A 13,520-nucleotide genomic window follows, 5' to 3' on the forward strand; every position below is an offset into this window, starting at 1 on the left:
TAGAAGGACGCCCAGCAAAACCCTGAGAAGGCACTTAGGAAGGTTCTACAGAAAAGGAGTACTCACAGGAAGCCCCCGAGGTCCTCGAGGTCCCACTTCTCCTGGAGGCCCCTGTTGACCCTGTTATGAGAAAGGCGGGGAAAGAAAAAGTTAAAACTCCTTAATTTTTTGCTTAGTGATAACAACAGGTGATAACATAAGGAAAGGTAACCCATGTCATCTTACCGGTTTGCCTGAATTCCCCAGTTGACCAGGCTTCCCTGGAGCACCTGTGTTACCCTAAAAGTAAAATGCAACATTCAAAGTAATGCAGCATTTAATTATGCAAGTAAACATAATCATCACCCTGTCTTACCCAGACTGGGCATTTCTTACACCTAAATAGCATTATTTTCCCAATTTCACACTGAGAATTTGGGAGAGTATAGAATCTCCTTCTTGGTGGATACATTAAAGTTCTTCAGATTCAGAATACTGTTCTATTATTCCCAGAAGTATGATAAAGGTATCAAAAAATGTTCAAAAATGAAGGTCTTTACCCAGACAAGAATATACTATGAAGATTTTTCTTTCTCCACAATATTAATCCTATATGTCTTTCCTTTACTATTTCTATCTCCAACAAACTTCTTTGAGCCCTTTAACCTCACAATGACACTACTAAAATGAAAAAGAATCCTGTTAACATGTGGAATAAGATGTGCTGTTGAGAGGACCCTGCCAGCAAGCTCCAAGGAAAGCACACGTCTCGGGGTGCCAGCTCCACCGTCAATCTCTCATAATCCACTTATCCACTTATGAGGGACTATCTCTGCTAAAGACACTGTGGACCTCGGTAATTGGAGAGCTGTAGCCATATAACCTTGTAGTGACCAAATTCTATGTTATTCAAATTTTATATATTTTATTTAAAGTAAAGCTATATCTTATCCCTTTAGTTTTTCTTTCACCTGTTGTTTTTAAACGCTGTGATACAAGCGCTGGTTGATCAGACTGAGAACAAAATGTCTAATATCTTTTTAGTTTAAGCAAAATCATGTTAGTAATATTCACTGACATAATTTCTATAGCTTAATTTCCTTATTTTAACTGGCAAAGAGCAGTAATACTTTCTGTTTTATACTGGCAAAGGATGACACTTCAGGAAGGAAGTCTAATCAGCGACACTTTGTCAAAGTATTCTTTCTGCAGCTAGGAAAGAGGTTAGCATTTGAAGCCTTAAAGCCTTTCTTATTTCTCTTTAGGATAAAATAAAATAAGCAGCTTGGAACTACTAAAAATGATAAATAGAACATATTAATGAAAACATAAAGAAATAGAGACAAGTTTTAATTAAAAAGTTTTCATCTCTTACCTTTTCACCAGCAACACCCTTTGCACCAGGAATTCCAGGTACACCCTAAAAGAGGGCACACAGGACATGGGTTGAATCACCTCATCTGAGAATCTGGGAGATGCCATGCCCACTGCCCACTGCCGAGGGGCTGTCGGAGTCATGATGACACCAAAGCTTTAGTGTGAGGGAGATTCTTCCTACTTTCCAAATTCTGAATGGTTATAGAACTACCCACAGTTTAGAAGGCATTACTTTACTCTATCTAGCTTGTTAGCTATGAACACCCTCAGGCAAATCCTACCTCTACACCAAAGTTATTTTTCAAGCATGAGCTTCCAAATTATAATCCAGTCAGTGGGAGCTCCTAGCAGTATGACTCCTTGAACAGAATAACAAAACAGGGCCTATTGAAACGCTAACCCTTAAGTAGAAAAACAGTAAGGCAGGAGAATGCTGGCTTTAACTAAAACTTGGTACTCTTGGGAGTCCTAATGTTCTCTGATTATTTTAAATTGTCAGATATCATAATAAATTAAAGCCAGTCCTCAAATTACCAAGTATAACCTTGAAACATGTGTCTCCAAGAATACATCTGTATAATCCACGTTAACCCCTAGCCACAGTAATGCAGGGAGACACCAATGTGAATAATTTAAAACAGCACACAATCAAAACAATGGTATCTTATACCTCACATTGTTCCATGAGCATACTCTCAACCCTCTTATGGCTCAACTTTGCTAACTAGAGCTTCAGAACTGGTTAAAAGGAGGAATGAGTACGTGATCCTGGCCCACAGCTCAGGGTTAGTAAAAAGATAAGAAATATTGAATGAACTAAAGAGACAAGAGGAACGCAGAATACAAAATTGAAGCTTAGTATGGTTATTAGAGAAATAGTTCATTATTCAGGAAAAAATACAAAATGTAAAAATGTAAAATTAAAGCATCATATATCTTCCCCAGAACTTATCAATTTATTTGTTTCTCCCTAAAATTCATGTTTTCCAAATAGGTAGCTAAACCAATAAATATTTAAAGACCCAAATACTCACAGGTAAGCCCTGCAATCCCGCATCACCAGGAGGCCCAGGCTTCCCTGGTTCACCCTGAAAAAGAAGTTTTTATTTCATCATGAACCTGTGTGAAAAGAAAGGACACAGAGCTTCTGGATAGAAGGATTATCCCTACAAAAGACCTTACATGCACTTTTATAATATAATCCTGCTCAAGGCAAGGGAAGAGGGAGGATGGATTTAGGACATAAATTTAATCAAAATACACAATCTCTTTCAGCTACTTTCATTGACAGGGCAATTCTACTGAGTTCCTAAAACCAAGTAAACAAACATACTATTCTAATAGTATTTTGAGTTGACACTTGATGAAAAAACTAAAAGGAGGAAAAAAGCCAAACCCAGCTAAGTAAATCTCCCAGTAATATAGAAATGGAAATGCTGTTGGCCAGGGCTACACAGCTACCTTTGTTCCAGGCATTCCAGGTATCCCTTCACGGCCATCCACACCTGGCAAGCCCTAAAGACAAACAAAGAAACACACTGTCTCTTAGAAACATTCACATTCTTCTTCCCTTAATTATTTTCTAAAGTTTTGTTACCAGTTAATAATCACTTTGAAAAATGTGGTTGATGATTATGGCTAAGGATATACCGTGTCTCCTTTGGTCCCAGGGAGGCCAGGAATTCCTCTAGAACCTTGAGGCCCCTGCAAAGCAGAAGGGAAAAGATAGTCAAGATATGCCCATTTATCACAACACTTAGGACACATCAAAGAGATAAGCATAATCAGCAGAGGACACCAAAAAGTTTGTAGTAACACTAATTTGAACTCACTCTATCTCCCTTGGGACCTATTTCTCCTGGAGGTCCTCGCTGTCCTTGATCACCCTATATGAAAATAAAATGTTGTTAATATAAACAAAAGCTATTTGATAAACTTTTGGAACTATAAAACACTATCCTGAGCAGCCTGGATGGCTCAGCAGTTTAGTGCCGCCTTCAGCCCAGGGTGTGATCCTGGAGACCCGGGATCAAGTCCCACATCAGGCTCCCTGCATAGAGCCTGCTTCTCCCTCTGCCTATGTCTCTGCCATTCTCTCTCTCTCTCTCTCTCTCTCTCTCTCTCTCTCTCTCTCTCTCTCTCTCCTCTCTCTCTCTATCTCTCATGAATAAATAAATAAAATCTTAAAAAAAAACACCATCCATATTGCCTGACTGCTCTTTCATTGGGTGCTTTTCTCTCTCATGGATGCCTAGCTCAAGAAATTTTTTTATAAAAATTACATTGTCTTAAAAATTTATATTGCCATAGAGATAAAAGAGATCTGCATGTCTTTTGATTTCATTTTAAGTGTGTAAAGCTTCTGTGCTCTCTGGATTTATAGGTATAATAAAATTAAGATCCATACTGTAGGTAACCTTAACATCAGTAACTATGTCTACACTATCAGCTAAACTCACTATCATGGTGGGTTAAGGTTTGGGTCAGTTGCCAATCTTTTCTCCATGGCAATAATAGTGGTTTTTGTCAAAATTATCTGGCCAATGTTGACTAATGGCATAAGTGGTAATAGATGAGAGGATGTGTCTTCCTAAAATAAAGCTTTTGTTGAATTGCAAGACTACTCTAAAACCTCAAATGGCTTCCTATTGCTACAAGATCAGTTCAAAAAGCTCACGCTGGCATTAAATACTTTCCATAATGTGATCCTACCTTATCTATTCAATTTCATCTTCTCAACAGAAACTTTCCAAGCCAGGCAGTAACAGTCCCTATGACAAGACACCCCTCCGGCCCTATCACCACCAACAGTGCTCTTCTCACCTGTACTCTGCTGCCCTTCCCACCCAGAATGGCTTTCCAGATCAACCTGCCTCTAAGATTCTCTTACATGCATTACCTCTACCACATACTCTAGGGCTTCATGTTGTAATTTATGATGTAGTTACATTCTGTCTTTCCCACTGGCCATAGGAGCTTAATAGTTGAAAATTCTATTTTACTTACACCTTTTCTACTTTTTCTGTGATAAAGGTAGTTATTAATGGACAGTTTTTAAATTTACTTCTAGAAAAGGTGTGAGACAGCCTATAATAATGACATGTACATACAGCAAACAAAATATAGAATAATGAGATCAGAAATCATAGAAAATGAAAAAGGATAGAATTACCCAAAACCTGAAATGAGACTGTAACCCTAAGCATCCTGTGGCAGCCAAAACAAATGGAAAACACAGCAAACATAAAAACTCAACAATAAGACTTCACCTATGTGAAAAACAAAAACCCACATCAAGTCAAAAGAATATATCTCTTTATTCAAGAAAGTGATGCTTATCTTAATCAAATCTGTTTAAATAAATATAAAAACTATTGCTCATTTTACCACTTTAATTATTCACGCGTAAAAAATACTTGCATTCACACACACACACACACACACAAAGCAAATAATCTATCACTGATCATAGCTAAATAATCTATCTTTGGGTCTTATAAAAGGCAAACAGCTTACAGGTGCACCAGGAATCCCTTGGGGCCCAGGTTCTCCATCTATGCCCCGAGCACCCTTTAAAAAAAGAAGACAAAGAAATGAAATTGAGATCAGTCATTTATGTTGAAGGGCACATCAATCTTTCTATAGAACTTTAATAGCCAGATAAAAAGGACGTTTTGTGTTTGAAATACATACTGTATTCATCAGTGAACCCCAGGAAGTATTCAATCAGATACCCCAGTTACGAAAACACTTGTTTCCATCTCTTCATCCCAGAGTAGTTACGGCCAATCTTTGATACCACCCTTGGTATTTTAAATTAACACTGCATCCATTCTTGATTGATGACATGAACTAAAAACACTGCTACCTATTTAGGAAGCTGGCAAAGCTATCAGAAGAGGTTTGGTAGTCACCCTCTAGGGTTGTCAGGATTCCTATGGATATTCATTAATGGTGAAGATCAAGGAGCCACCCAAATAGTTGCAGTGGACTCTGCTGCTGCCACAGCTGTAATGGGATTCTGTGACACTGGATTTCTACCAAGATCCATAATCAGAAGTCCAGTCATATGATTTAGAAGAATGAGTTGTAATAAGTATTTGAGTAGCCCCTGTTCCATCCTAGGTAGATGATAGGTTCAGTTTATATAAAATAAGTCATCTATTTTTTTAACAGATTCATCTTACCAAGGGATGGAAACTACAGAGCTTTATAAATCTAGTTATCTTGAAATCAACTGTGACTTGGTTATATTGTACATATCACCTCTTTATTTAAAGGTAAGAATCTAAATGTGATTTTAAGACAAAAATGTGGGGTTTTTTTTTAGTGTTTTCTATATATGCTATGTGTTAAAATACAAACCCCTTCTTTAAATCTTTTTCTCATCTGCTAAGTGAATGAGAAGTCAGAAGGGCAACCGAAGTCAATAGGTCATCTCCTAATGAATAGGGTTGAGATAGGGAGATGATAAAATAAATGGAAAACAGTCAAAAGAGTGCTGGATGGATATCAGGCCAAGAAAACCAGGTGTACAGCATCTGTAGTAAAAATTAAGAATTAGAAAACCTTTGATAGGAGGTTCAGAAAAGGTAGAATCAAAGAAAGAACACAACTGAAGGAGAGGTACCACAGAGCCTTGAAATTCTTTGATCCCTAAAAACTAGAGCAGAGTAGAAAGCATTTTACATTCACTAGGGAAGAAGAGGTTTGGAAGACCCAAAAAAGACCTTGAATTCATCATTCACCCTGAGTTGTGAGCGTGGAGCCCAGCCTTTGCATTATAGAAAAAGCTCTGATGCACTCACTCTCTCTTATTGCTGTTCAGCATGAGCTCAGACCCAAAATGCTGTTACTAGGCAACCACTCCAGGGGTCTGAGTTCATGAGAAGAGTTTGCTTTTTTTTTTTTTTTTTTTGTTATTGAAAGCAATTTGACAGAACTCAGAGGAAATGAGAAATTTTGAAAAATGCCAAGTAAAAGAATATCTCATACAAAGAGCATATCAAGAACAGTAATTGGTTTCAAAGTGTGGGGTCACATATTTTAGATGATTTAAACCCAAAAAAGCAAAGGTCTAGGTATCAGCAACTCCAAAATAAATGGGATTTATTATTTAATAACAGAAGGGATATACACAGAATGTTACTTAAGGTAACATGAATATAGAAATATGAAATATGCTTTTTTAGAAAAGAAATATTCTAGAGGAAATGGAAGAGTAAAACAGGCAGAATTAGAATACTTAGAAGGAACAAAGAGACTGAAAAAAATGAAGTTGAAGGAATTAGTCACAAAATAATTCCTTCAATTTCCAAAAATATGCATTCCTTTTAAAAATTTTATTTATTGAGCACCTACAATGTGCAAGTTATTCCCACTTCACTGTTAACAAAAGCCTCTGCTTCTGTGTGAAATGACACAAATTAGCCATAGAGATTCTAAAAAGAAAGAGGCAAGGGTCAGAAGTGGTGGTAGGCAAAGTGCTTTTTTTTTTCCTGGAACCTATAAATTGGCTTTCCTAATACATTCTCTAAGTAGTAACCATTTTCTTAAAATCTGATAGAGAAGCTAGACACACCCCTACACACATACACAGTGAGGAAAACATTCCTGAGCCCATCATGAACATTCAGGTTACCATTATTTTTGTTTATGATATTCACTCAGAAAAAGCATTCCCTATCTCCCATTGTCCCGCAATGGGAACATGTCATCCTTCAAGGCCTGGCATCCTTCTAATGCCACCTCCTCCATGAGCCCTCCTAGTTCCCTGATCAAGAGTAGCTACTCCTTCGTCTTCACTCCCTCACATCACTTGCCCTTGTCCTCAAATGTATGTGTCTCTTGTTACAAATGTGAACATTATTTCTCTTATTTCTCTTTGAATCTCCCCAAACATCTCACAATGACTTGCTATAAAATGGTGGGAGAATCTGATCTTTGAGAATGGGCTAAGGACAGGTTGATAAGCTCCAGCCACAAGCGTATGATCCCTGTTGAATACAGAGCTCAGGGATCAGCCTGGAGGGAGAGCCACGAATGGCCCTGGTGTCCCCAGGGATATCCTGCCTTCTGTTACCTCTCTCTTTCCTCTCTCTTTCCATCCTCCCCTGTCTTTGTTTTGATTTCTAGGTATTGTCTCAGTGGTATCAGTATTAACCACTGATAATAATAAAAGAGATAAAAATTTAACATCCCTGTTTATTCTTATTTACCAAAGATAATTTAAAATATGTAATACATAAGTATCATACATACTACTTGTTTCTATTGTTTATAACAGAAATGTGAAAATCTAATCAAACATCTACAAAGCAAATAAGAAATTAAAAATGATGTTGCTGAAAATAAGATATTTTTAAGTGGGCAAAAATTTAAATATTTATACATGTTGATGTCATATAATCATCATCTTACTTTTTCCCCTTTGGCCCCAACAATGCCAGTGATGCCTCGTAATCCTTGCGCTCCCTGTAAATATAAAAAAGAACAGTGAATTGTCTTAGTTGAGGAACACACTTGTGTATCTTATCACAAAAGTTGATCCAGAAGGATGTCAACATAACCAAAGGTAACACTAAGAAATAGTGACATTATATAAACAAATGGATGCCAGTGTCCCAAATTACCCCATTGTGCATATAATTGCAGCAATCGGCCAAAGCCCAAGGGGCTAACTTTTTATTAATAGATATGATTACAAGCAATTAAGAATGTTCTAATTATAATGATTACATGCTGACATAAGGTACATTAAATCCAGCGGATGGTATACCTGCTGCATATTCAGGGTACATGAAATTTCCTATATCATGTGAGAGTACCAGAGAATAGAAAAGATCTCTATCATCCTCTTGCATTCAATATTTGCTCTCAGATTGCCTAGGCCTGATACCTAGTAAATGAATGTATGTAGTTATAAGTAAATTTTTTCTGTTAAAATGTTGTTTGAATATACAATGGGGATCTCCTTTCCTATTTTGAAAAAATGGTAATCTCCCAATGCTGGCTTGGTGGGACAATACAGAATATCATGTTACTGTAATACTATTAACCCAAATACTAAACAGGAAATATTCCAAAAGTCATGAAAAAAAATATGTGCATATCCTAGTTAAATATTTTTTTTTAAAATACTTTACTGGAGGTCCTTGAGCTCCAACTTCTCCCTGTTCTCCCTGGTCACCTTCTTCACCCTAATAAACAGAAAAGCACACCAAATGTCATTCCAGCAAATGAGCATAGACAGATAACTCAGCACATTTTAAATTCACTTGGCATTCCCTGAGTTGTGTTACTATACTTTCTTAAATTAGTTTATGAGTAATCCATATTAATTACAGGCCATTCAGAAAATAAATAGAATTATACAAATAAAGTCACCCAAATCCTTCCCTCCTTCAACTATAAATACCAGTAACATCTTAAATGCTTCTCTAAAAAAGGGGTGATGGGGAGGAAAGAATAAAGAGAACATATATACATTCACATTCCCAGTGGGGGGGAGGGGGTGTTATCAGAAAAATATGATCCTGGGGATCCCTGGGTGGTGCAGTGGTTTAGAGCCTGCCTTTGGCCCAGGGCGCGATCCTGGAGACCCGGGATCGAATCCCACGTCGGGCTCCCGGTGCATGGAGCCTGCTTCTCCCTCTGCCTCTCTCTCTGCCTCTCTCTCTCTCTCTCTTTCTCTCTCTCTCTGTGACTATCATAAATAAATAAAAATTAAAAAAAAGAAAGAAAAATATGATCCTACTATGCAAACTTTTCCATAAACTACAGTATTATACATTTTTGATTTTCATTTTCAACTTTTCTTATTATAATTTTTCCACTATACCCAATTTTTAAAAAGTATTTAAATCAGCCTTTCTTTTCATGGTTTATACCTTTTATGCCACCCACAGAAAAGCTTTTTCTACCCCCAAAATATATAAATATTCATCCATATCCTTCTATAGTTTTATAGTTTAATTTTTTACATAGAAATCTTCAGTTTATTTTAATGAAAAATGTAAAGTAGAAATCTATCATTTTCTTTTTTCCTGGTAATTGGCCACTTTCTCTAATATCATTTATTGAATACTAGATTCTCTCCACACAGGCTGGAAAATTCTTTATCATAAAAGTAAATTGAGAGTATACTTGTTTCTAGATTTCTTATCCTGCTCTTCTCATCTGTTGTATGAATTTTCCAAAACCATGTTTTAATTATTCAAATTTTATAATATCATTTTAATTTCAGAGAGAATTCCTTGACCTTAATTTTTCATTTATAGTTACTCTTACTTTTCAATTTTCCCTAAATGTTTACTCTACCAGATGAACTTTAGAATTACTTGGAATATCTTCATTAAAATACTACTTGTTTTATATTAGGACTGCCCTAAATTAAAAGATTAATATGGACAGAATCAGAATCTTTACAATACTGAGTCTATTTTGGAAATCAGTATATCTCCCTATTGAATTGAATCTTTTTTTTTCCTTCAATAAAGCTTTGGTCTTTCCCTCATATATAGTCTTGAACATTTAAGTTTGTTCTAAGGTATCCTGACTTTTTGCCAATGGAATCTTCTTCCATTTTGTTTTCTAACTAATTATTGTTTGACTTTTTGATATTAATTTTATAACCTCTGATATACTTTAAAATGTTAGTATATTCTGAAAAGAAATCCAACTGCTATTTCTTACTGAAAGATTATTGACTGAAAAAAATGTTATTTTTCCCTCTGACAAAGGTTTTCTTTTTTATAGAAATATATTGCCCTACATCTCCTGTGGTAATGGATATCTTAAACTGTAAAAATAATCATGAGAAAAACTCTTCATTTTTAATACTATGTGCATAATATTAGATAAAAATTTACTTCTGTTGTTTATTGTATATTTCAATTCACCCATGTTCTTGCTCTATAGACTATACCTTATAGAGACTATCACATACACATACCAAAATACAGAAAATTGAATAGCAAATATTAATATAGAAACTTTGGGCATTAATGCAAAGAACAGGTTATGTCTAAATCATTTATACTTGATTTTTTAATTAATTATGAGAGTATTACATAGTGGTCTTAGTCTCATAATTATACTCAGATTATGTTCCATAGGCATATATGATTGACAGCGAGAAGAAGCAGTCCCAATGGGCAAGTCAGTGAATTAGCTAGTTCAAGGAATGGATAATCAACACATGTGTAAAATTAAATGTTACCTGTATATCCCTACCTAAATCTCAGAACAACAGTGATATGTGCACAGTAAGTTTTCATTAGCAAGGTTTGGGGTATTATCCTATAGATTATAGGATAAACCTTGGAGTAATAGAGGTGTTGATTTAAATATTTCACCAGCAGATGAATAGCACACAATTCATCTATAACCATAACATAATGACAGATTTAGGAAGAGCAATTTATTATCTTTTTACTGAAAGATCTTTGATTATTCATTCTTATACTCATAAAATATCTTAAAATCTTCACTAACTAAATTTATGGCAGAATTGTGAATTCACCTTCAGTTTACAGCTCAGTGCATCTATTATTCTTTTAAGGTTCATTCTTCAATGAGCTATTATCATTTTATCTTCACATGCCAAATTTCAAAGAAACCACTGAATGGTGTAAGTCACACAACATGTGAAATAAATCACAGGAGTTTTCAAAAACGACCAATAAAATTTTGGCCAATTATCTCACACACCAAAACAATTTTAAGGTTCTTCACTGAAAATCAAACCAAATTTGAGAGTCTGGATAAGTAACTGGTATAGTTATCAATAATATTGGTTTCTTGGGCAGTAGAGGAAAATACTCTAATTGACAGCTTCATCCCCAAATGGGGCTGTAAAAGTTCCCCCAAAGAAAAGGGGTCATTAAAAGAAGGAGGAAGGGAGCATGGCATCAAACATAACAGAAGTTTACCATATCTGCTTTACTACATGCATTACCTCATGAATATTTTTTGGTATAATGTAATATTCTTACACACCTTTTTTTGTGGTTAGATAATATTTTATTATATGAATCTGCCATACTTAATTTAGCCAGTCTCCTGTGGTTGGACATTTTCTTTTCAGTTCTGTGCCCTTGACACTTAGAATAAACCCTGGCATGTAGCAGGTGCTTAATAAGTATGTGTTGATTTTTTTTCAATTATGAATCTTAAGACTTAATGGAGGAATGAGCATGTAGAAAAATTTCTAAAGTACTCAACTTTTTTTCTACTTTCTCTAATTTGACATTAAGAACCCAGCTGTTACATTCCAGATAAATAAAACACCTTAATTACTCAGGGCCTAAGTAATAAGACTAAAAATAAATGTCCAAAATGTAATAGGCTAGAGAAAATTGGCTTACTTATCCTGATTATCTGAGATTGTTCAACAGACTGATTTTAACTAAAGAGTTCAAGGATGTTAATGCCTGATGATATTAATAAATTGCCTCTTCAGTCCTTAACTTCCAAAGAAAAGGACTAATTTTCTGCCTCCACCCAATTAAGGTATAGAAGGACATGCTCAAAAAATGTCTAGAAAACCCACATTAATAAGAACAGTTTGACTTTTTAAAATATTACAGAATTAACAGTGACAAAACTTCTGTTATGCAAAAAGTCAAATTTGTAGACACTTAAAGGCAATTTACACTAGTGGATTTTTGAAAAAAGCAAATAAATCATCTTACTTTAAATTTCTGCCTTGGTTTTTCTGCAAGGCATGCTAGCCTCAATGCAAGTTATGCTGTGGATTCCATATTTCTATCCAGACAATAACATAAGTCTATAACTCACTTCCAGATTACTCAACATCTATAATCTATCGAAATGAAGTCAGAAACAAATTATTTCAGAACTTAAGATGAGAAGCTATCAGCTATCAACTTCCTGTTTGCTAGTGTCAGCAATACTTGTCATAAAATTTTACATGTGCCATAAAATTTTGTTTAGAAGAGTGGAAAAACTAGCTGAATAACATTTGAATATCAAAAGCATCAAGGAAAAAAAGCTGAGTGTTATTGATTTCAAAAGAAAAGTAAGAGGTAGCAACACAAGAAAGAATGAAATGTATGGTGTGTTATTGTTTTCGTAATTGAACAACATGAACATATTATGCTTAGAATATTGATGCATCTACTGAAAACCCATCAATCATCATTTGAAAAGGAAGGATAAAATATCATGCTTTATTATTGCTTACAATTTCTTGTAATAAAAGTAATCACTACCTCATAATCACAATTTACTCACTATATATCCTTTTTTCTCACCTTGTGACCTTGTCTTCCAGGTTCACCAATTTCTCCTTTAGCCCCTTTATGACCCTAAAAATGTGTAATTAACAAATAAATAAATAAACAAATTTTAAAATAATTCTATTGGGTTTGTCACAGAAAGTGGTCAGAAAATTCACAAAGTGATCTTGCTTCCCTAAATTTGTGTCAGTATGCTACACAGAAATAGGTTAGGTTACAAAGAAAATGACTGCCTTAAACGACCTTAATACTGCCATGTGTATTACATGATTTAGTGTGTATAATAAATATTAGCTTTCATTAATAGAAAAACACTGTTCTAGAATGACAAAGCTTCATTATCTGGTTCAACAACATGATTTATTATCAGCTGATCCCTAGATCCCTCTATCCCAAACTTCCTCTCACAGTTGGGTTAAGAGCACTAAGTCTTCTTCAGGATAAGTAACTTTTTTCTCGAAGGCGACAGTCCTGACCGAACTCAGCTGGCTATCCCCTGCTCTCTCAATGCTTCTCCAAAAACCCTTCTGCCTCCTCTATACCCACCTTCTTCCTGGAGGTAGAAGAAGAGCTGATATAAGAAGGGGATCTCCCCAGATGCACAACTTCCACCGCTTCTTGTACACAATTTAAAATCAAAGGGAAGGCCATAAAGGGCAGTCAGTGCAAGCTGCATAGCGTGAGAAGAAAATCCCTACTCTTCTTGTCAGGCCATTTGTTCTAAGCATATGTGTGGTTTGGGTGGTAACATGAGGCAAAGCGGAAATGAACATTCCAAAATTAAGTCTCTCAGAGCTTTCACCCTCAGAGACTTTCTTGTTCTGAGAGTGTAGGTCTTTGTGAAAAATAAGACACCAATCCACGATCAAATCTTCTGCAGTCTTGGGAACACACTAAAACTAA

At 35.5% G+C, this 13,520-nt stretch overlaps 1 protein-coding gene across 2 annotated transcripts in view; it reads right to left on the reverse strand.

Annotated features, from left to right (window-relative positions):
- Window positions 1-13,520, reverse strand: part of COL9A1 (collagen type IX alpha 1 chain) — an 89,714-nt gene that overhangs the window by 31,461 nt on the left and 44,733 nt on the right. For both annotated transcript variants that reach the window (XM_055330214.1, XM_055330215.1), the window contains 11 exons: window positions 12,633-12,686; window positions 8,502-8,555; window positions 7,777-7,830; window positions 4,873-4,926; window positions 3,189-3,242; window positions 3,007-3,060; window positions 2,818-2,871; window positions 2,391-2,444; window positions 1,355-1,399; window positions 226-279; window positions 67-120 (listed from right to left, as the gene is read on the reverse strand). In XM_055330214.1, coding sequence (XP_055186189.1) covers window positions 67-120; window positions 226-279; window positions 1,355-1,399; window positions 2,391-2,444; window positions 2,818-2,871; window positions 3,007-3,060; window positions 3,189-3,242; window positions 4,873-4,926; window positions 7,777-7,830; window positions 8,502-8,555; window positions 12,633-12,686 — 585 coding nt within the window. The remainder of the gene's footprint in view (window positions 1-66; window positions 121-225; window positions 280-1,354; window positions 1,400-2,390; window positions 2,445-2,817; window positions 2,872-3,006; window positions 3,061-3,188; window positions 3,243-4,872; window positions 4,927-7,776; window positions 7,831-8,501; window positions 8,556-12,632; window positions 12,687-13,520) is intronic.

Source organism: Nyctereutes procyonoides, unplaced genomic scaffold (assembly GCF_905146905.1).
Source record: "Nyctereutes procyonoides isolate TBG_1078 unplaced genomic scaffold, NYPRO_anot_genome, whole genome shotgun sequence".
Classification (NCBI taxonomy): Eukaryota; Metazoa; Chordata; class Mammalia; order Carnivora; family Canidae; genus Nyctereutes; species Nyctereutes procyonoides.